This window comes from Cottoperca gobio, chromosome 12 (genome assembly GCF_900634415.1).
Source record: "Cottoperca gobio chromosome 12, fCotGob3.1, whole genome shotgun sequence".
Taxonomy (NCBI): Eukaryota; Metazoa; Chordata; class Actinopteri; order Perciformes; family Bovichtidae; genus Cottoperca; species Cottoperca gobio.
This window is the reverse complement of record NC_041366.1, coordinates 13,270,310-13,291,477: the sequence shown is the minus strand read 5'-3', so window position 1 is coordinate 13,291,477 and position 21,168 is coordinate 13,270,310. Positions and strand designations below refer to the sequence as shown.

Here is a 21,168-nt window from a genome sequence, read left to right as displayed (position 1 = left end):
CAAAAGATTTGACCCCCTCCCTTTTTACGCATCTGTTGTACGACACCTGCAGTCTTGAGAGGAGATCGTACAGAAGACAAACAAATGAGATACAAAGTGTTACTAAGTAAGCTTTAGAGATGCTGGTAAAGTAAGTGGATTTTTATACTTTTGGACGGTGCCAGGTTAGCCGTTTCTAATCTCCAGGCTAAAGTAAACTGAATTAAGCTAAACTAACCTGCTGCTGGCAGCATACATATTGTACATATACTGAACAAAGACATGAAAGTTGTCCCAAAATGTCCAACTACTCCTTTTAATGTCCACCTTGCAACAAAGTTTGGAATATATGATCAACTAAAGTTGGAATATTCATTATTTATAGCTAATCAAAAATAACTACGATCCAACTTTGAAGATTTATGATACTTACATTGACTGAAATATTCAAACTCAAGATGGCCAGCTGTACCAATAATGTTATTGTCATTTTAAGCAGAGTTATGCAGGAGCTTGCTATGACTGGCGCCAAGAGACTGTGTGTCATTACTTCTTAGTTTGCTAGCTATCTAATTAGCTTCAGAAACTGTGAAATATTTATTTTTCTGTTGGGAAATCAATTGATGTAACATCTAATAAAAAGCCATTTGTACAGCTGTATCATCCAACATTGAATTAAGTGAGACGGAAATACAGACCAGATAAGATAAACTATATTACAGAGGCTAAGATATTATTACCAGTTTTGGTGTATCAGAAAGGAGGATCTGTCCCAGATTAGACATTCAACATGAAAATCATAGAGTTGATATTTCTTTTCTTTGAGCAGAGCGAGAGCCATTTTGGTAACATATACATGCAAGCAATCTCCAAATGTTTTAATGAGTCTGTAATTTAGTTTGGAGATAATATAAATTATACTGACTTTCCAATGAACTTAAACAGTGCAGGAAAACATACAATGGCTCAATTTTCCTTTTCAAATGATTCTGTATGTGACACTTAATATAATCATACTTCAGAGCGTAGATGTTTTTGCTAATTCTGTCTCTGCTTTGAAAGTGTGTTAAAGAGGAATCTGAAGAAAAGCATGAAGCTTGAAACATTACTTGATGTGTGGTTGTGCCAACAAATTGCTCTTAAGGCAGGTACAGTGTGCGTACCTTTCGTTACGTTTTCTTTGCAAGCATGTAGCCAATCCAATCGTGAAAAAAATAATTAAAGACCCAAAATGGAACTACTTTTGCAGAGCTCGTCAATCATGCTTGCCTAGGACAAGTCAATTCTGTGTATAGGTTAGTGAAATGTGTCATGCAGTTGCCCAATCGAGCGAGGCAAAGAATACATGTGATCCTTTCCAATTTCATTAGGATGTTCAGATCTCAAAGATGAGTATCAGATCTCGGTATCAGAGTTGATCAAGATATTTATTAACTGATCGGTGTTGGCTATTTTGAGCGCTATCTTTGTTTTACGTCCGCTGTCACACATGTGTTTTTACTTGCCAAGCTTTCACGCACAGCACCGCGGAGAGTGCAGCCCCCATGAACTCTCACCACTCCACCACTGTACGGCAAGTGCCTACAGGATCATACTATAAACAGAGATTTTCCCAATGTGTCCAGGGGATGCACTCTATTTCTACCCTTATAATGCTACATCGTGAGCAACAAATCCATGTTGAAATCGGCAGGAGAGCTAATGTTAGCTGTGCAGCCAGTTAGCGGATTATATGTTCTAATGGTCTCATGATGTGTTCAAATGTAATCTTGTAAAAAAATAAATGTATTATGTATTATTAATACCTGTTTAACTTCCTAACACTAGTTCTAAGCAGCATATAATACATCATTAAAACTAATAAAAATAAACTAATATAAAATATTTATATACAGTAAATCATTTATATCCTAATTAATTGAATTGTGAGTTTTTATGCAAACACCCACCATAGAATAATGTAAAAGGGTAACACTTAGAATTTCTGAGGGGTTTACACTGACTGAGTTTTCATTTCATTTCCAAACATTATTATCAAACAGGTCATTGCAGCGTTTTGTTCAAAACCTCGGATAGATTCTGTTGAGGTTTTCATGAGCCTTGGTCCAATGACAAGAGTGGCTCTATCAATCCTGTCTATTCATTCACTTCAACATGTCTTTCAGAACTATTCATTTTCATAAATATTTTTATTCTAAATAACAACCCCCATCTTGCTGCTTTGATTACAGTGCAGTGCTGATTTGAGGCCTTTAAAATGCATTAATGGCTACCAGATTTGCATTTATATTGGTTTTTCACTCAGGCACACAAGAACCTGAGATAGAGCTCTGTGAACAAAGACCAAAGAGAGAACACGCATTATCTGAAACACATTCGACCCCATAATAGAGTACAAGCAACAGAATGAGAGATGCTAGTGTGAGCAAAACAGGCCGTGGAGTTTCACCGCTAACTGAAGCACACATTGATACACATTATTCAGCTGCAGGTCGGATACAGGAGCAGTATGCAGTCAGCGGTGAAAGTGGCTTTCTTGTGACTGATGAATACCATATAGGAAATGTACAGTTATGTGTGCGATAACAGGGAAGGAAGAAAAGGAAGGAATTCCGTTTGAAGATTGCAATCAGCGGTGACACAGTAGTGACGATTACTTATACAAGACACACTCCAATCATTTCTTTAAGAGCCATAAGTCCAGAGGGAGAGGATAATTGGTGCCTTGGTGGTGTGTCTTTCCCCTTCAAGTGACTGTGACCTTTTCAGAGCACTCGACAAGAGGCTGGCACTTCCTAAATCTGTGTTTATCCTTCAAATTAGGTCATGTCATTAAAGATGAGGCAGATTTGTTTGTTGCTGATCAGGTTGGCATTGTCCACGCAGCACGCCTCCGGGGTAATCTCTCTTGATAAGAGAACGCGAAAGGAATGGATGCTTTGTCTCTCCGCAAATCTGATTCAACCGTTTTCCACCACTAAATCGTCGAGGCAGAGAAAGTCCCTGGGGAAATTTACAAAGCGATTCAGTTCTCATTGCTGGTTAGAGTAGAGCACGGCTGGGCAATCATGTGCCGAGGATAGACGAACCAAACACTACACCAGCTGATGTCACTGATTTCCTTCCCCCTCTCTCTGGTTGAAGATGTACTAATCATTGAAATTAACTGCTGGTCCAGGTTGGGATGGAAATCCTTGGAAAACCTTTGGACCTCTGGGACAATGTTCTAAAGCTTTGTCCTCAAATACTGTGTATGATTACTTACTAAATATCTAATCCAAGCTAAAAAGCAGCTTTCAGTTAGTCAACTAATACATTCGTACTGCACTGTATCGAACGGTGTGTACTGTATATCATAGTACTGGATATGTTCAAAGGCCCTGTTTGAGGGAAATCACTCAGAACAAAGCTACATAAAGTAAATCTGCCAGTGCTGCAGATGCCCGACAGATGCGAATGTGGATTGTTAAATATCGTCATCTAATTTTTAACGAGAAGCACATCCAATACTTCACACTTTTAATGCGAGAATGAATCGTCTTGTCACGAGGAAAAGGATATCTAGCGCTGAATTTGATGCCACTAATGGTTTGTTAAGAGGGAGAAACAACAGGAGCCACCTGGGCCCGGCAACGTTCCCAGCAGCCCCTCAACATGCAAACACACAAGCTCTGTTTTAATAAATCACCGCAGCATAACAGACAGCACTCGGCGGCTGTACAGCGTCTGTGGAAAGCGGCCTCAGAAGTTTTGCCTCTGAGATTCATGTCTCTGTGCAACATCCCGCTCTGTCAAGTTACATATTATGCTAATGCATTGTTTACTGTTCATGTGACAATATCAAGGCACGAAAGCCAGCGGGGACCGTGAGGCTGTGGCAAGTTACCAAGAGAGATCGAGCAGAGAGACAGAGAACAAACTCTGTGAAAGAAGCGCCAAAGGAATGTAGCAAATGACTCTCTTACTCCTTCACAGTCGTGCTATACGAGTGAGCAGACTAGGGATTAGGGATGCAAGGAAATCAAAGCACATCATTCTGAGGAAGAGGGTTTCTAACCATCTAATTTCTCTGTATGTAACAAATGAGGGAGATGCGCGATGCAAAGCAAAATCTAAGGTGGAAAATATAAAACATAATGCAATTATTGAATGTGTAATTCATTTGGTAACAAATACTGATGATGGAAGAGCAAATTTGGTCAGTGGTTTAAAAGACAGAAGTATTTCTAATGACCGTTGTACCGTTTAGAGCTATGGTTAGCATAAAGAAATAAGAACTTATAGTATATTCATTTGTGATTATGTATTTTACAAGTCACAAGTAGGGGAAAGGATGAATCGGATTACTACTTAAATATAATTTATGCCTCGCTTTAGTGATTTTAAACCTTTTTGGACCTCAACCCTTTTTTTCTTCTTGGTGTAATATAATAATTTAATGTTTCATACTATTAGCCAAATAACAGTATGGAATAATAATATTTGGTTTATCAATAGCCGGTTAAAAATGGTCAGGGAAGTCATTAATAAGTAGAAGTAGACCCTAACCCTAGTAGTAGAAGTGTAGCGTGCAGTATATTTGGATCGGGATCTCAGACTAAGAGTGGAGTGAAAGTCCGAACGGAGTAAATGATTAATATGAGAAAAAGAAGTTCACAGTCCTGAGAGTGGTCGCAAGTCAGTATAAAAGATGCACACTTAATAGGATAAAGAATGTGCACAGTGCAGCTTTTGGCAACTCAAAATCTCAAAATAGAAAAAAAACATTTAAACAGACAGATTCTTAAAAAGCATGCGTGGCATCAGGACACAGGCTGAAAAGGGAACTCACCTATAAATTTTATATCTGGTCGTAAATCCTTGGCGGAATCTTTCCACAAAGGACAGATAACTCCGAGAGTGGTGGAAAGGTCCACGGTCAGAGATGAGCCAGTCATATTGCTTGGTGACATGTTGTTCAGTGGCCAACGGGTCCTGGCGGGAAGACTGAACTGTTATATGGTCCCATATAAACAGGAAGCAGATGACCTCAATAAACCTCCAGTTCATGCTTTTTTTTAAGCCGCTCTCTGTTCATTCTCGCTCCATTATGTGGAGACCTGATGGGGAGAGAAAAGAAGAGGGAGGGAGGAAGACACAGAAAGAAAAGAGCTGTTATATGAAAAAGTCTATTTTAGCTGTGCAAGTGGATGTCATAGAGTTAGGTTAATTGTGTTGTACTGAACAAATAAGATAGTGCCCTTGTCAGTGTCACTTTACTGTGACATGATGTGTATTTATTTTTTGCACTTCCTCAGATGGTTCACCCTTCATGCGTCCCTGGAGTTTTTCGGAAAGCCACACAGCTTGTGCCTCTTCATACGAGGACTGTTACCCTTTTGCAGATGAGCATGAAGAACATTCTCAGCTGTGTGACTGTCTCTTTTCTTTTTTTTTTGTAACATCTAATTGGTGTCATGATAAGTTCTGACAAGGTCGGAGGACTGCTTTACGATATGTTATGACACCCAGCCACTAATGTGGAAGAACACCATCTCCCTTTACCCAGTGGTGTCAATTACTGCTGGAGGAAACTTTCAACTATTGACTCGCGACTTCATGAATTGTTAAAACTAATGTGATACAAAAGATTGCCTTTTTCATCAAATGCTAAATAAAACCTCCATTTGGTTCCACGAAAGCTTCTAGAAATGGTTAATACTATTGTGTTATTGCTGTTAACTCTACAAAATGGCACGGTAATACTAAATGTGGCCCTCGGTCTATAAATATTGTAGAAAACTGGTCACACAGATCAGAAAAGAAATCAGGAGCAGGTCGTCTAAAAACAGATTTAAACAAGGCCAGATTTATGGCGTTTCTTTATTTAAACAAGCATAGAGGCAGAAGACAGTATACAGCACACACTGACGGGATTGGACAATTTAAATGTAACTCATGCCAACTAAGAATACAGTATGATTAATATTATGATATATTATACAGTACAGCACAATGTCCCTTTTATTTTCCGTTGAAATAATCTTTAAAGTAAAAGCCAAAAAAAGCACAACATTAGCAGCATCACATCCTGCTTAATGGAAGAAGATGAAAAAAACATTTTACCATTTTAAACAGAACATTAAAATGATCCATTTCCTAATTTTGCATTGACTGTGAACATTATTATCCACTTGGCAGTGAAATTATGTCTCTTAGTGATAAGGAAACGATTTTCATCAGTAATTGCATTTAAGAACTTTGGCCCCTGGCCGTGGAGCACCCAACAGTGTGCTATCAAATGCTACTGTATGCAAAGAAAATCCTCCCCCTTTTCATGGTTTATTAGACAATAACACATCATAAAAGAGCAGGGGAAATTTAATGGGCCTAATCTTTTCCTGTTAAATAGATGATGAACTACTTGATTGCAAAAGTTATAAAGAAATCACAGTGGCACACTTAAAAGGGAAATATATTTGGTCCGTCATATCACTGTTAAAATGAGTGTGTCGGTTTCATGCAACGCCTCCAATTTATTATGTATATTATCATTTAAACATTGCTTCTGCTGACCAAAGTACCAGGAACAATGAATGAATTTGAATATCTCAACTTGTGAAACTAATTAGATGTAAAAGTTCTTCAGATTGTAATGACATCTCAAATGTCAACTATTATTGCACATTTGACAGAAGGGAAAAAAAGCCTTATTTTTGTAACCGTTCAACCAGATACTCAGCGGCAATGACAACACATGACAGTGTACTGAACAGGTCCATTATAGGCTAATTGCGTAAAAGTAATTTGAGTTTGGCTGTCAAAATAAAATAATCTGCTAAACGGGGGAATGATAATAATATGCCTTTGTGCAAAGATGGGGTGTTAGTGTGAATTCTCACAGGAAAACAAAACCTGTATGAGAAAATGTGTCTGTGAATAAAAAAAGAATTTGTTAATTTATCGACAAGAGAGTTCACTTTCCTCGGCATTTGTGGCAACGAGTACAAGGTTGGATGGGGCATACTTTGTTCTCGTTCCCTATTTACGAATATAAAATAAATCTATGAGTTTTTAAGTTTAACGTTGTGTTAATGTTTGGACTATTTAGTCATGACCACATTTTCTAACTTAAATAAACTGAATATAATAACTTGAAATGGCCCTTGAACATGTTACAGTTCAATTCTATATATAGTGTATCTTTACACTTTACGGTGGATATTAGGGTTGAACCATCAACCAAACTTAAAAATTACAAATTCAGTTATGCCACCATTTATTATTAATTAATATTAGTGCCCACTAACACCATTTTGGTAGCATATTATAAAAAAAAAACAACAGTAGTGCATATTGACAAATGTCGTTCGGCGCAGGCTAGATACAGTGTGTGTTGCATTAAATATGTTAAGACCATAGAAATGGAGAGTGACGATGGTTGTTAGTCGACATGGTGACAACACATGTCAGTGGGGTCGTAAAGTGTGCCACACTCACTAGGTTTGAGAACTTTGTTTTGGCTTAAGCCGGTGTTTTCCTTTTGTCTGTCTCTTGTTGAGGCTCATATGTAGCCTGGGCCTATAATTACATTCATAACCATCAAAAACTAACATTGAATTGTACCAACACTGTTCGTTCTGTAACTTCCAGCTACAGCGGTCATGGTTCTTTGCAATGGCAACTAAACCATCCTGCTGTGTCGATCTGAATGTGAACATCTGTTCTACTCTGTTATATTTCTACGCTTTAGACTGTACTCAATGTGTTAACAATGTGCCACAAAACACTTTTACATTTGGCATTACTATTTTTTTTTTTTTTTTGTTGTCTGGCGTTTGAAGAATAACTGTTCATAAAACTGTGTGCCGAGAGACTAAACTGCTAGACTTGTCAATGTGGCAGCTGATTGATGGACGTCTAAATCCTTTCATATACTACTGGGACACATTTACCATTACATGCCATTGCAAATCTCCCATTTATTACATTCATTGCTGAACCCTTAACTCTGATCTGCACTTTAACTCCATATGAAAAAGTTCCATATGTAATTGTAGTGTGTGCTCTTCATTTCCCCACTAAAATGAAAATCAGTTGTGCAGCTGACCCAGAGGCTTAGTCATTTCCATTACCTGAGGCGTCAGTGCTGTCTGACTCCCAGAAACCTCCTGCAGTGAGTACATTTACATTCATAAGGCCACATGATGAGAGTCATTTCTCACCGCTTCTTTCTATAAGCCTGTTTCTATCTATACTCTTATATCTGTCTGTGTTATCTCATGCCAGGTGTGTGTCTGCTCGTTTGCTTTGTTATTTCTGCATCTGAACATTATCACACCTTGAACCAAAATGTAATGCTAAGCTCTCATTACAATATGCATGTTGTCATCTTTTCGTTATGTGAAATATTTCCTCTGTGTCCGAGGATCCAATTTGTCTTCCTAACGAGAAGAGGTCTTATGATCAATAAAATATTTCATTATTGTATTACGTTTTTTTTTTCTCCCACTGGATACCCCCATCGCAATCTGAAGGCCCCACTTTACTGAATCAATTCACACCAGCGAAAAACACGGTCCACATGGGGTTTGGGTGATGGACTTTTGGTATTTTTGGGGTTGGAGCCATGTGGTGCAGTGCACCAGCTGCACAGCTGGAAAAGGGCTGGGATTGGAAATCAGATACACTCTTATTCTTCTCTGTAAAATATGCAGACTGTATGCCATGCCGTTCTTTCACTTTAAATATGGAAGCCACAGAGAACAGTTGGGAGCATTTACCACACAAAAAGATCAAATTCTCTCCGGCATAAACTGATGTTCACTTGCAAGAAGTCCTGACTCATCAAGAGCAAATGTGCAGCACTGTAAATAAGCCACGGAGGGCAGATGATTTTAAATTAGCTTGGGAGGAGATAACACATTTGGTTAATAATGTCTGTTGTGCACTGTTGTGCGATATAGGAAACAGTTCAATGGCATCGCAAGGAGAGCCAAAAAAAAATTGGGAGAGAACCGCGGGGGCAGTTTAACAACTGGATGGGGCCCATGCACTATAGCCAGTCCCTCACTGGTACTGAGATGTGACTGCACCTGCCAAAAAATGTTGAAGCTTTGGAAGGAAACGTGAGGACTTGCGGGGTGATATTAACAAAAACAGCGACCGAATCTTTCAGGTGAGAAAGTGCATGTTCACATTTCAAAGGTCAAGTTCTAGTGATAAAAACCCTGTGGATTTGATGAGACTTCCTTAAATTGTCATTGGACGAATGACTTACTTACTACTTACATGTAGTGACAAAAAAGTCAAACTTCATAAAGATTTTTTCTTTTGAATATTTTGAGAACAATAAACCCAAACCCCTCTGTCACACATGAAGAGCTTCAGGTAGCCAGTGTCACACCTACGTCAAGGTCAAAGCAGGTTAAAGAAAGTCGAGCGCGCCAGTGAAAGGACGACGGTGTTCTGCTCTTCCCTCATCTCCTACGAAGTGGATTTGATGTCTTCAAAAAGAAAATGGCTTCCTTGAGAGGGATGCTTAAAAGTTGTTTTCTCGTACGGCACACATCTCTGCTCTATCACACGTCCCGTGTCCTCCTTTGAGCTACAATCAGAAAAGATAATTTGAGAATTTTATATTTTATATTTCTTTGTGTCATGATGATGCATCGGTTGCACGGAATACAGTTTCCCGCTATCCGTCTCCCCAGATGGAGACCTTATTTTGATGCAGCCAATCAAATCTTACATAAGGCAGTAACATTAGTGTTCTTTCGTAGGCACAGCAGATGGTCACACTGAGCCAGATAGCAGCCAGCTACATAACACGAGAGTCACAGGCTCTGAACAACAACAACCACATTAGCTTTCCTGCTAAAGTCTCCTTTGCGTCTAACTTAGAAAACATAAACATACATCTTGTCCCACACCTTAGCTTGTTCAACAAGCCACCAAACAAACACTTGCCGGAGGAAAGTGCACTGCTACTATCTAGCTAATTAGCTTGCAGAACATTAAACAGCATGTAAACGTACCTGCAAATGTCACTTTGGTCCGGTTAGATGCTGGTGTGGACCTTACTCTTCAATAACACTAACAACCCTATGATGTAACACCGGCAGGTCCAACACAGACAACAGCAATCCTGATATTTCCCTAAAGACGAGTTTTCGTCCTTAAAAGATTAATAAAACATAAAAAAAAGCAAGTTGACATAATTCTTGAGCCATACCCATCATAAAAATTGCACATTTCATCATAAAACACCCATACCAAAATATTATGCAAAACGTAATTGACAAGTCCACCCTGACATTAAAGGGCTGGTACAATCCATCCATTTTAATGTTAACAAATGGCACTTTGTCACATTTCAAGAGTGCTTGTTTGATTACTCAACAGAAAATAATGCACCAATTGCACTCCACTCCACTCCATCAACCTCATGGCAAAATATCATTTGTCAAACTCATGAGGTATTTGTGTCCTGATCATAACTCACACAGATCCCAAATCTCACATGCATTCCCACAAATTAGTTTTTTTGGTCTTGTGTAAGAAATATTCTTTATCTTCTGTTACTTGTGCAGATTACTGTTATTTGCCGAGTAGATTAGTGATACAGAGAGTGGAAGAGAAAGAGAGTGGATCACGTTTACCCTTGAATAAACTGGGTAAAAAGGGGAGGATGTCTGCTTCAGGAAATCACAAGACAGGACAAGGGAGGCTTGTTTCCTCCATCCTCTTTTTAAACAGCCTTATTCATGCTGCAACTCCTCCTCCATTCTGGTTCATTCAAGGGAATTCAATCTCCATTCTGGTCCCGTCACTAGCTTTGCCAATCAATTCCTCTCTCCCCTGTGTGAGGCCCTAAGTGTCCCTCTTTATTCTATAAAGTTCATAAGAATGGGGAGGCTTGTTCTCCTTTTTGTATTCTAAATCCCAGGGAGGCAGGAGATCGTGGTAGAATGAAGCCTTTTGCAGAAAGACAGGTAGACCCAAGGGAATTAGAGCAGATATAATGTATTCCTGCACTATCATTCTATCCATTGCTTGTGCATGACACCTGGTCCCCAATATGTAATATTTATTCTCTACATTATTTGTAGTTTGAACTGTATAGACATAAGCAGATGGAGTTCTGTCTGAACTGTTATCTTAGAGAGAGTTAATTCCCAGTGATACAGGTATGATGCTCGTACCGAAGCAAAACCTTTGAGGTAAGGCTGTGGATGGCATCCTAAAAAAACAATAAGTTATTTTAACTTAGTCATATTAATATGACCTCATTGGGCATAAAAGGGTTGTGCAAGGTTTGTAAAGGAATGACAGAATGAGGAGAGAGCGAGCAGAGTTGCATCTAAATATGCCAAAGCAGTGTCATCTCAATTCTGAGAATTATTATTGCACAGCTCACAGCCATGTCTGGAGAGGCGCGGTAATGGTCTGCCACTTGCAATTGCTGGGAAGCAACAGAGTAATAGGAAGGTAGGCCGTGGCTAACTTCATTTGTACTGGATTCCTTTTCCCCCTCGAATCTCTCGCCTTGCTCCTGTCGTTTCTTTAAAAAAAAAGAAAAAGGACTGCAGTGACACCCTGACCTTCAGAAAACATGGCTGAGCAAGCAACACTCTGTTTGATAATTAAATTCTCTGGTTGGTCAGCAACCAATCAGCTCAGCTCGGGGGGGGATCAATGGCTGATTTTAAAGAGCAAACTAATTCACTAATGGTCAGAGTTATTCCAATTTACCTGGCTGCTGAATTATTGTGTCCAAATCTATTCAGGGGAGGATCAATGCGAGCCGGGGAGAAGTGCGGCAGAGGGGAGCGGGTTGCATCTGTCATGTGAAGCAGTGCAAGGAGTGTGCTGCGAGCTTTATTTGATAGCTGCCTAGTTGAACAGCGGCAATGCGGGGGCGGTTTATGACACGGTTTTTAACAGGGACTATCTCTGTCATAAAGCAAACTAATTAATAAGGTCTCAGAGTAAGCAGGAGAGCAAACAGCGAGGATGGTAAAGGTAGGCCTATAAGGTTTTTGAGCGTGCGATACAGATAAATTAAGCACATTGGCTAACCGAAGGGCAATTCAATTTAGCATGAAATAAAATTTAAATGAATTTGCTCCATGAGGAAATATGCGGCAAAGGGGAAGTAAAAACATTGTGACACTTCAATTATTTCTTTTGCTGGGCGGATTTCCCCCCTCTAATTTGTTATGTAAATACACAGAGCTCACCTTTTTTCATTAGCGTATTGAATGGGGCAGCTTAACTGATCGGTAGCATATGTCTCTTAAACACGTTAAGCAAAAAAAAAAAGAGCAGAGAAGAAGTGATTTGCTCGTATGTTCCATCTCATTCCAGCAGAAGGTGGTCTGCACTGATAGGAATAAGAGGAGGACTTCTTTATCTCTTTAGCCAGCATCAGAGTCACCAAAGAGAACGAGATGCTAGCACAGGAGAGCCAATTGTCACTGCTACTGTGGCTGCGTTATAGATGAAGATTGATCATTTTGTCAACTCGCAAATTGGCTTTCAAGTGCTTTCTCTAATTACTCTGTGGTTTTATTGATGAGAAACCACTGACTGCTTTCCTTCGATTTACCTTGCTGGGCACAGTCTTTGTTTTGAATATGTTATCTTCCACCTTGCTCTCCAAATGCATTAGAGGGGAAAATAAAATGGAACAAAATGCTCCAACCTCAACATATTCCCTCACGCTCACGTTCCACTGAAACAATGTGAGATTAAAGGCAAAACTGCCAGAGCGAATTCCATCCCCTTAGCTGGTTACACTCAAAAGGCACCCAGAGGAGCCCCTGACATGAATAAGAGCCTGAATAGGAGTTGCTGGAAGGATGTAAATGACACTGTTCGCACTGCAGTTCTTCCTTGCTCATGCATGTAAATGTCAAGTGATGTTATCCACTGTATGGTTTCCACTGAATAGACCTAAAAAGGTTTTTTGACCAAAGGAATAGTTGAACAGGGAGAAAAGGAACATGAACACATGTAAGTGTAATATAAACACACCCAAGGTGATGCTTTTCTCTAAAGTGTCTGTGTGTGTGTGAACACATTAGTTTTTTTTGTCGCATTCAGGAAAAAAAACTCAAAAAAAACTAAACATAATAGGCATTTAATGAAGCTGCGGTGAAGCTCACCTCAGGCCTCATTAATATTTATTTTTTCTTTTCTTTTTTTTTACTGTAATTACCAGCAGAATTTAACAGCAGATCCTCCTTCCTCTTTTCTCCCTTCTGTGACTGATCTGTCATAATTGCTTGTGTCTGTAACATTTCACTCACATCTCACTATCAGTGCCACAGGGTGTGATGAAGTGTTGTTGCGAGGCAACTGTAAGACTGCAATTGGATTGCAGTGCTGCATTTTATTTTACAGACATATGTGAGGGAAGTATCACCTTATCAGGGTGAGGGCATGATTTGCTCATCCTATTTCAGTATCGGAGGTACGGCACTTGGGGAAGGGAAAATAAATGTTTCTCGTTTTCTCATCCGGGATTTTTATGGGCGTGGGCACAAGATGAAGCTTGAACACAGCAATGTGTTTCACTCAGTCGTCCCTCCTCACTTGCACACCTAACGACCGTCATACTTGAGCAATTTCCACTGCCAGATGTTTATATATTACAGGAAAAAGACTGTGACAAGAGAGGAAAGATAAAGGAAAATGTTTTTGCCGGCATATTTCTGAGTGTTGCTTCACCTAACCTTTTAACAACAACCTTCTACTTTTTTTATTTTTGTATTTTCTCACAGAAATACATAGCAGCTGCTGCCCTCTCAAGAGACTGGACCACTGGCATTATGTGGAGAGAGGTTTTGTCCAGCTGCAGTGGGTTATTTCTGTTCGCCTTTGCTACCCCCGTTTGCCCCCTCTCTGATGCAATGCCATCCCTGAATTTACTGACCTCCTTTTCTTCCCAATAAATGTGATGTTTACTTTCCAATTCACCCTTTGACGAATGGCTAATCACGACACTTTGGCAAGAGTTCCCCGTCTGACCAACCGCATTGCTTTTCAGCGACAGAAAGAACTTGGTGTTAAGGAGACGGTCACCGCTCCTATTGTTCCTAATTCGAAGCTATAAATTTGTGAAATGGAAGGAAAGCAGAGGAGCAAGCGCCGACTCAGTGGGTTCCATAAATCAGCAAAATTTGCAGAGACGCAGAGCAGATGGTGAAAAAAGTGCTACCATCTCAATTCCTCGCAGATTAAGGATTGCAAAACTAAACTGCTCCGTATTACGTAGAGCTCGTGTCGGGACTGTGCATGAATATCAATACTCTAAGGGTGTTTTTGTTCCGTGCCAGGCTCAATCACCCTCACAGTTAGAAGGAATTTACTCTGTGTCAACCCCAATTTAGTGTAATCTATTAACCTACAGTACGCCCTTTAGTATTGCAATGTACATTACAGCTCCTGTCATACGAAGACACACGTAGAATACCTCCTATATTTGTTTTGTTTTATTCAAAACTGCACTACATCTGTAATATATAAGAAGGAGTCTTCAAAGGATGAACTGAATGCATCAGCTGTGAAGCCATGGGAGCATTTTTAGTGATTACTCTGCAGCACCAAGGACAATTAACGAATAAACAAATGGAAATAGTTCATTTGGATGTATTTATGAGTTTAGTACCATGTAATTGCAGATGCATATATGATTACACAATAAATCAGAAATTCGAATCTATGTAATATTATGGTAAATGTTGTCACATCATGACTTTCAGTGATTTTTACTGAGTGCTTCAAATAAGAAATGTGTCAGTGTATCTTAAGAGGAGAGACTCAGTGAAAAGAGTTCTGCTTTTGGGGGGATTCTCTGCCATACACTGTACACAAGCGCACTCACATGCACACACAAAGTCATAAAGTACTGTATATAGATCCCCATGCGCTGAGGCATCCTGAGCAGACATTTTCAGGCCTGATATGACTAAAAGGATTGTGAATTTTGCTGAGAAAAGCTCTTTCTTTCTTTCTTTCTGCACCATATTGTACCTCCTCTTCCTGGGAGGTTATCGTTTGCAAAAATGTGCCCTTGATATGGGTTATAGCAGCCAACTTGTACCCATTTTGAAAATAGAGTGCTCTTGACCTCTTGCCTTTGAAATTCTATTGTTGCTGTATTCCTCCCCTAAGTTGTCCTCTTTTTTCCCCGAAGCTCAGAGGCTTTTGCCATGAGGCTTGCATTTTCATTTCCCATGTTCCAGCATTTCTTTGGCTTCGTTCCTTTCCAAGACGGAAGCAGAGTCATAAGCCATGTAAAATGCATGTCCTTATACAGAGATTTAAGTCCGCTGTGGTTATAAGTAAAACCTCAATGCATGATAGCCAATAACAACATGCCCGCAGCTGCTTAATAATTGACAGACCAATTTTTTCAAAATGTGCGCCGTGGGCCACAGAAGAACTGGAGTAATTTTCTAAGGTCTTCTTCAAACGTTTATGTTCCAATAAAAGGAAAGCAAATGGCTCTTTACTATTTAGATTGTAATTTGGTGATATTTCCATAAATAGCCCTTCATTTCTTTAGGGTATAGCGCACCACTTACTGTACATCATATGTTAATTCAATTAAAGCCACGATGTGTAGAATTTGAAGATGTCCTAATTTGACGCCCCCTAGTGGTAGTGGAACAATAATCATAATTACAACGGTTATAACTGTTTCCATATATCAAAAATAAAAAAACAAAATAGTAATTTAAAATATTAGAAACATTTTGTTTTTAAAGCATGGAAGATCTATTTTCAACATGACACATAGTAGCAATTGGAATTAATTGTAAATGCTCAATTTTTTAAATACTTATTTGAATAGTAATTTCAGCAATAGATTAGTGTAACGATTTATATTCAACTCCCGAACAATTGTTCCAACAAGAGGGGAAAAGATGCATTGAGTTATATATTTTATTATATATATATATATATATATATATATATATATATATATACACAGGGTCAAAGAAAAACATCCGAAGATGACAATGACATGATGGGAATAGCGGTACGTAGATCGGCACGTAGGGAAGGCAAATCTCCCGTATCGTTTTCTAATTTTCCAGCCTTGGCTGCATATGTAAATACGGTTAGATTTCTAGCCTGTTGTTGTTGTTGCAGTGAATACTTTTTGGCCACCATGTACAGATGAGTCAACCTTTTAATGTTGTATTCAAAAGGCTGGATCATTAGTGGTTAATCTGCTCTAATCACTGTATCTATAGATGTCAATGTTTTTTTAAGGTGTGTGTGAAGGTGTGTGTGAATATCTGGAGAGTTGCCTAATTTTATGTTAATGCTAAACATTATTATTATTATTATTATTAATAATAATAATAGCAATATTATTAAGCTCAGGGTGGTCATTATAGAACAAAAACTACTTGGCATTTTAAGAGAACAAATGTGGAGAAAACTAGTAATGTCACAGTAAAGTTATGCTGTTTAAAGAAATGGTGCCTAAGTGAGGCTCCCGCTGGGAGAACAATCTTTGTCTGGTCTGGAAATAAGCTTTGGTAATCCATTTCCTCTTTTGTGACAAGGCTCAGGCTTGTCGAAATGATGTGCGTGCACGCTATGTGTCAGGTACAACTTTTGGGTGGCAGGAGTATTTATGTTAAAGTGCCAAAAAAAGCGACTGAAGGCAATGGGTTAATAAACAGGGCATTGATTAGTGATTAGCTCCCATGTGGGTAAAGAGAGAGAGTTAATTTTAGAGCCTACTGGATTGGATGATGAACTGAGAGGAGGTTTGCCTCTTGAATTGTAAACTGATATGATGAAGGAGGGAGGTGGGAATGAAAGGAATGTAGCCAAGAGGTGTGGCTTTGAGGGAGTAATGAATGAAAGAGTAGCCTAGAGGTGAAAGAATTAAAAATTAAGTAGTCTTCCTTATTAAACTTTTGCTAAGCTCAATCACAATGATAAAATACTTGTCTGATGATGAACTATTTGAACAGAAGATCATTGCAACGGAGCATCAAAGTACAAGCACATTTTATGGATTCTCTCCTGAGCTCAATAGTACGTTGGCAGAATATAATCTGATGTCACTATCCGCGTCTCTTTTAAATGGGATCTCTTTTTAGGTCCGCTGTTCCACCAGATTGTTATCCATGTAAAGGCTACCACCATTGCAACAAAAAAACAAAATTCTGCTCACCACTGTTATTTGAATATGCCGCGTTGCCTCTTCTCTGCCCTACATTGGTGTCATGTTGGTGTGCTGAGTCTGCAAAAAAAACACCCCAGAGAGGATACTGCCTGGGCCAGCTTCACCTGGACTCCATCATTAAAACTAACATCAGCAAGGCAGCGCAGAGGTCTTTGGGGATGGTACACGTGTGTGTGTGTGTGCTTTATGAACATGTGCAGGCATATGTAAATGCATACTGGTCCTTGTCCCCTTACGATTCAATCGATGTCTTTCCGTTTGCAAAACCGGCTGTGTATGTATTTATGTGGTTGAGTGAGCAGCGATACAGGATCAATGAAACACACATTGGTAATGTGTCATATTTTCCAGAAGACTAAACATGTAACCACATCGGTCACGGCATGATTAAGTAACGGTATTGGGTGGTGATGGCCTAGTAGTCTAGTGGAGACTGTCCCTGTAGTTAGTTCACTGTAAGTGGCTCTGGATAAGAGCGTCCGCTAAATGACCTGTAATGTAATGTAAAGTATGAAAATGTGGACAATGTTTAATAAAATCCACAATTTCTTATCGTTACTACGGTAATTACATGAGAAGAATGATCCTATTATCCCTTTAGTTGAAACATCTATTACACTCAGTTACAAAACACTAGTTTTGAGGCGGTTCCTTGATTACAGGCATTTCAAGAGCTTTCATAATACCAGTCGTGGGTTACAAGAGCATTTCAAGTCAACCTTGAAGCAAAACATTTTGTATTTTTTTTTTAACCACGTGGCAAATGTCTAGCAAGCATCATATTAAAAGGATGATGCAACTGTAACATCACAGTATGCAGAATACCCACATCATCATTACATCCATAATTAATTTAGTGGGAATTAAATATAGCCGAACATGTTCGCAGTGAATCACAGTATACAGTGGCTGATTAAATCATATATGAGATGCTTTATTGCGTATTTATAGTGCACGGCGTGCATCTTCTCTCAGTCAGCACACTGTCAGTGGTTTGATTCAAACACAAATCTGACTGAAACACAAATCATTTCCCATGCTTGTCAGATTTTTTTTGCAGGCAATTCGTGCTAAAACGGCGTTTCAGCGTAACAAATAGGCCCACTGTGGGCTGATGTGTGATTTTATATTCATAGTTCAGACAGTTAGGACATGTCTGTGTCTGCCTTCTTTGTGTGAAGAACAACATATAAGACTGATCATAATAATCCTGCCACTTGGTGATTTCATGTTGCTCCAAATTTAGAAGAGGACTGCTAATGGAGTGAGGTGCCAGGTTGGCACAGCGTTGGCGGCACTGCACTTGGTTGAGAAAACAAATTATTCATGTTAAGAGACTCAATCAATGTGTATTTCCAATGGCTCCGCCGATTGAAGGCAAGTCAGTGTGTCACCCACTGAAGTGTTTCAGACTTAATCAAATTGGAAGAATGTTGATGTATTATTTCCTGCATATGTATGATCCAGTAGGGGGTATCCAGTTTTACCCAATTAAGATAAAAATTAACATAGAAAATAATTAACTGCAACCGTTTGGCTTCGTGGCTCTGGATATTGCATGTCCATGAAAAGACTACAGCAGAAATCAATGAGATAAAAAACTGATGTGTTGAGTCAGTTTTTGCTGGCAGGTATAATCTTGAACTTAAATCATAAGAGGTATTAAAACACAACATTTGGCGTAGGGTGCATCTTCATCAGCTGATTTATGATATCTGATGCACAATCATCCCAAAGCATAATATAATTACCCCCGACATTTTCTTGATTGCGTTTGACTAAGTGCAAAGCATGCCCAGAGGGCGCAGTATAAAGACCTTCTCTGCTCTACAACGGAATTTCACATTATTACAGTTGTTTTAGTTCATCTAAAATCATATTAGTTCACATGTCCTTTGGCAAGTCTTTCTTTTCTCATGGAAGAAGAAAAGCCTGCTGAAGATTCCCGGGATGTTCCCCTTAACCCCGTACCCTTACAAAACCTCTTGAGTTTTGAAAAAAAACCCACTGCCAAATAGTCCTCGTTACCTCGAACACCATCTATCGTCGACCCCATTCCCCCTCTCCCCTCGCTTGCGTATCCCCACACTCACCATCTCTGTCAACCCGACTCCCCTAAAAGAGGATCAGGAGAGAAGCCCCCTCCAATTTCTCTCCTCCTTTAATAGGCACTTCCTTGTGTTACATGATCACCAGGTGTCAAGATTAAAGAATGGCTACTGCTTCCCAGGGCAGGCACAGATAGGAGACAGAGAAAATAGCACTCCATAATTACTGATAAATCGAGCACAGTGCCTCCTCTCCTTCACTTCCTCCCTATCCACCTGGCCTTGATGTCAATGTGAGGGGCCGAGCAAGTTAAGCCGAGAAAGAAGTTGACCACGCCAGCCACTTTTCTTTTCGCACTGCTGATATTGCAGTTAAGTTCGGGCAATTCAGGGCCAATTGACTGACTTGGAGCTTTTATTCACCCTCCAAACGTCTCCTCTTTGAAGTGGAACTCAGTCCTAGACTCTTTTAAAAGGCAGCTGCAGCCGGAGCACAATGGCACCAGCTTACACGGCACAAAACTATAACATACAACACTCTCTACCTAACACAGGTAAGCTGCTATTACAAACATACAGTACAAGTCTTGCCTGCAGTCTCCGACAGGGTTATAACCTACAGAGGATGATGGATGCACAAGAGAGCTCGCATTCCTCTCTACTGAACACTACACATGTGCAGTGGAAGGGACAGCGGCTGGCACCTGTGGTGAAGAATGGCCAGCTGGTTGGGTCTCCTTCCTCCAGCAGGCAATCACAAAAGGTTGCCAGGTGGCAACCCACTGCCATTGTTTATTAGTAATCCCAACAGCCTTCATGGTAACCAAAGTAGAGGCGAACGGAGGAAACAGTGCGTGAAAGCCTCCGCTGCAGTGAGACTGGTTTGTTCTATCCTGTCATATTGGAGAATTTGAATGTTTAGTTGATTCGGCAGGCAACCAGGTGGTGATGAGGCTCCGGGCATTACCGTCACAAGCAGTTTAACTATGAAATTATGAGGGAAATATAGTATGCAATACACGTGCCAGAGCGCTTTATCTTGGATGGTGTAGAAGCTAAACCAGGCCCAATAAATGGACCAGGCGTATGTATTGTATATATATATATATATATATATATATATATATATATATATATATATATATATATATGATAATAGGACAAATTGGAGATGTGGGTGGTGGTTGCGAGGTTCAATTAACTATACTAAATTATTTTGCAGCATTAAATTGATGCTATTTTGTCTTGAAATTAAAAAGTAGATCCATAACTAGGCACTTACATTGGCAATATAAGTTAGAATTCAATAGAAAGATGTCTATATGACACTGAAAAGAGACGAAGAAATAGGAAAGTCGTTAAGCAAGGTGATTAATAATTAAGATATTACTTAAAACAATGGCAAAAATATTGTTGATATCTGGTATTTTAAATCCCCAATGTGTCCCATAAATTTGCCTTACTAAGTTTCTAGTTGTTATTCAGAGTTACGTCTATTTTTACTAGTTCTCTGGCTACAGCTCTCTTCCTACTTTTAAATATTCAACGTTTGATCTTCTTTTCAGAAACCATGCTGTCAGTTGACCTAACCCTCTTTCCAGCAAACTATGAGCGTTTTTGTAGATTGACTTTTTTCATACAGCATTTAACAAAAAACTTTTAATAACACAGCTGGTATTCTTCATGGGTGGAAATAATACATTTGCTGTTAAGTGTGTGGGATTAAGCATTATTTTAACTTTAATTGCGGAATTAAAGTAATGGTTTACATTATGGATTTTACAGTATGATCATTAGTTTTGAAGATGGTGGTTTTTCAGTAGAATTCTTCATTACAGTTGGTCTAAGCACAGTTCCATCTGCTTCAGTGTCTTTCAGTCAACATCTGCTCGCTTGTTTTGTTCAGCAGACATTACATTTGGGGTTTCAGTTTAAGTTCTTACT

At 39.3% G+C, this 21,168-nt stretch overlaps 1 protein-coding gene across 1 annotated transcript in view; it reads right to left on the bottom strand.

Annotated features, from left to right (window-relative positions):
- brinp1 (bone morphogenetic protein/retinoic acid inducible neural-specific 1) overlaps positions 1 to 21,168 on the bottom strand; it is a 104,325-nt gene that overhangs the window by 74,033 nt on the left and 9,124 nt on the right. Inside the window, exon 2 of the mRNA XM_029444373.1 lies at positions 4,811 to 5,078. Within this exon, the coding sequence (XP_029300233.1) occupies positions 4,811 to 5,028 (218 nt within the window). The 5' untranslated portion in view covers positions 5,029 to 5,078. The remainder of the gene's footprint in view (positions 1 to 4,810; positions 5,079 to 21,168) is intronic.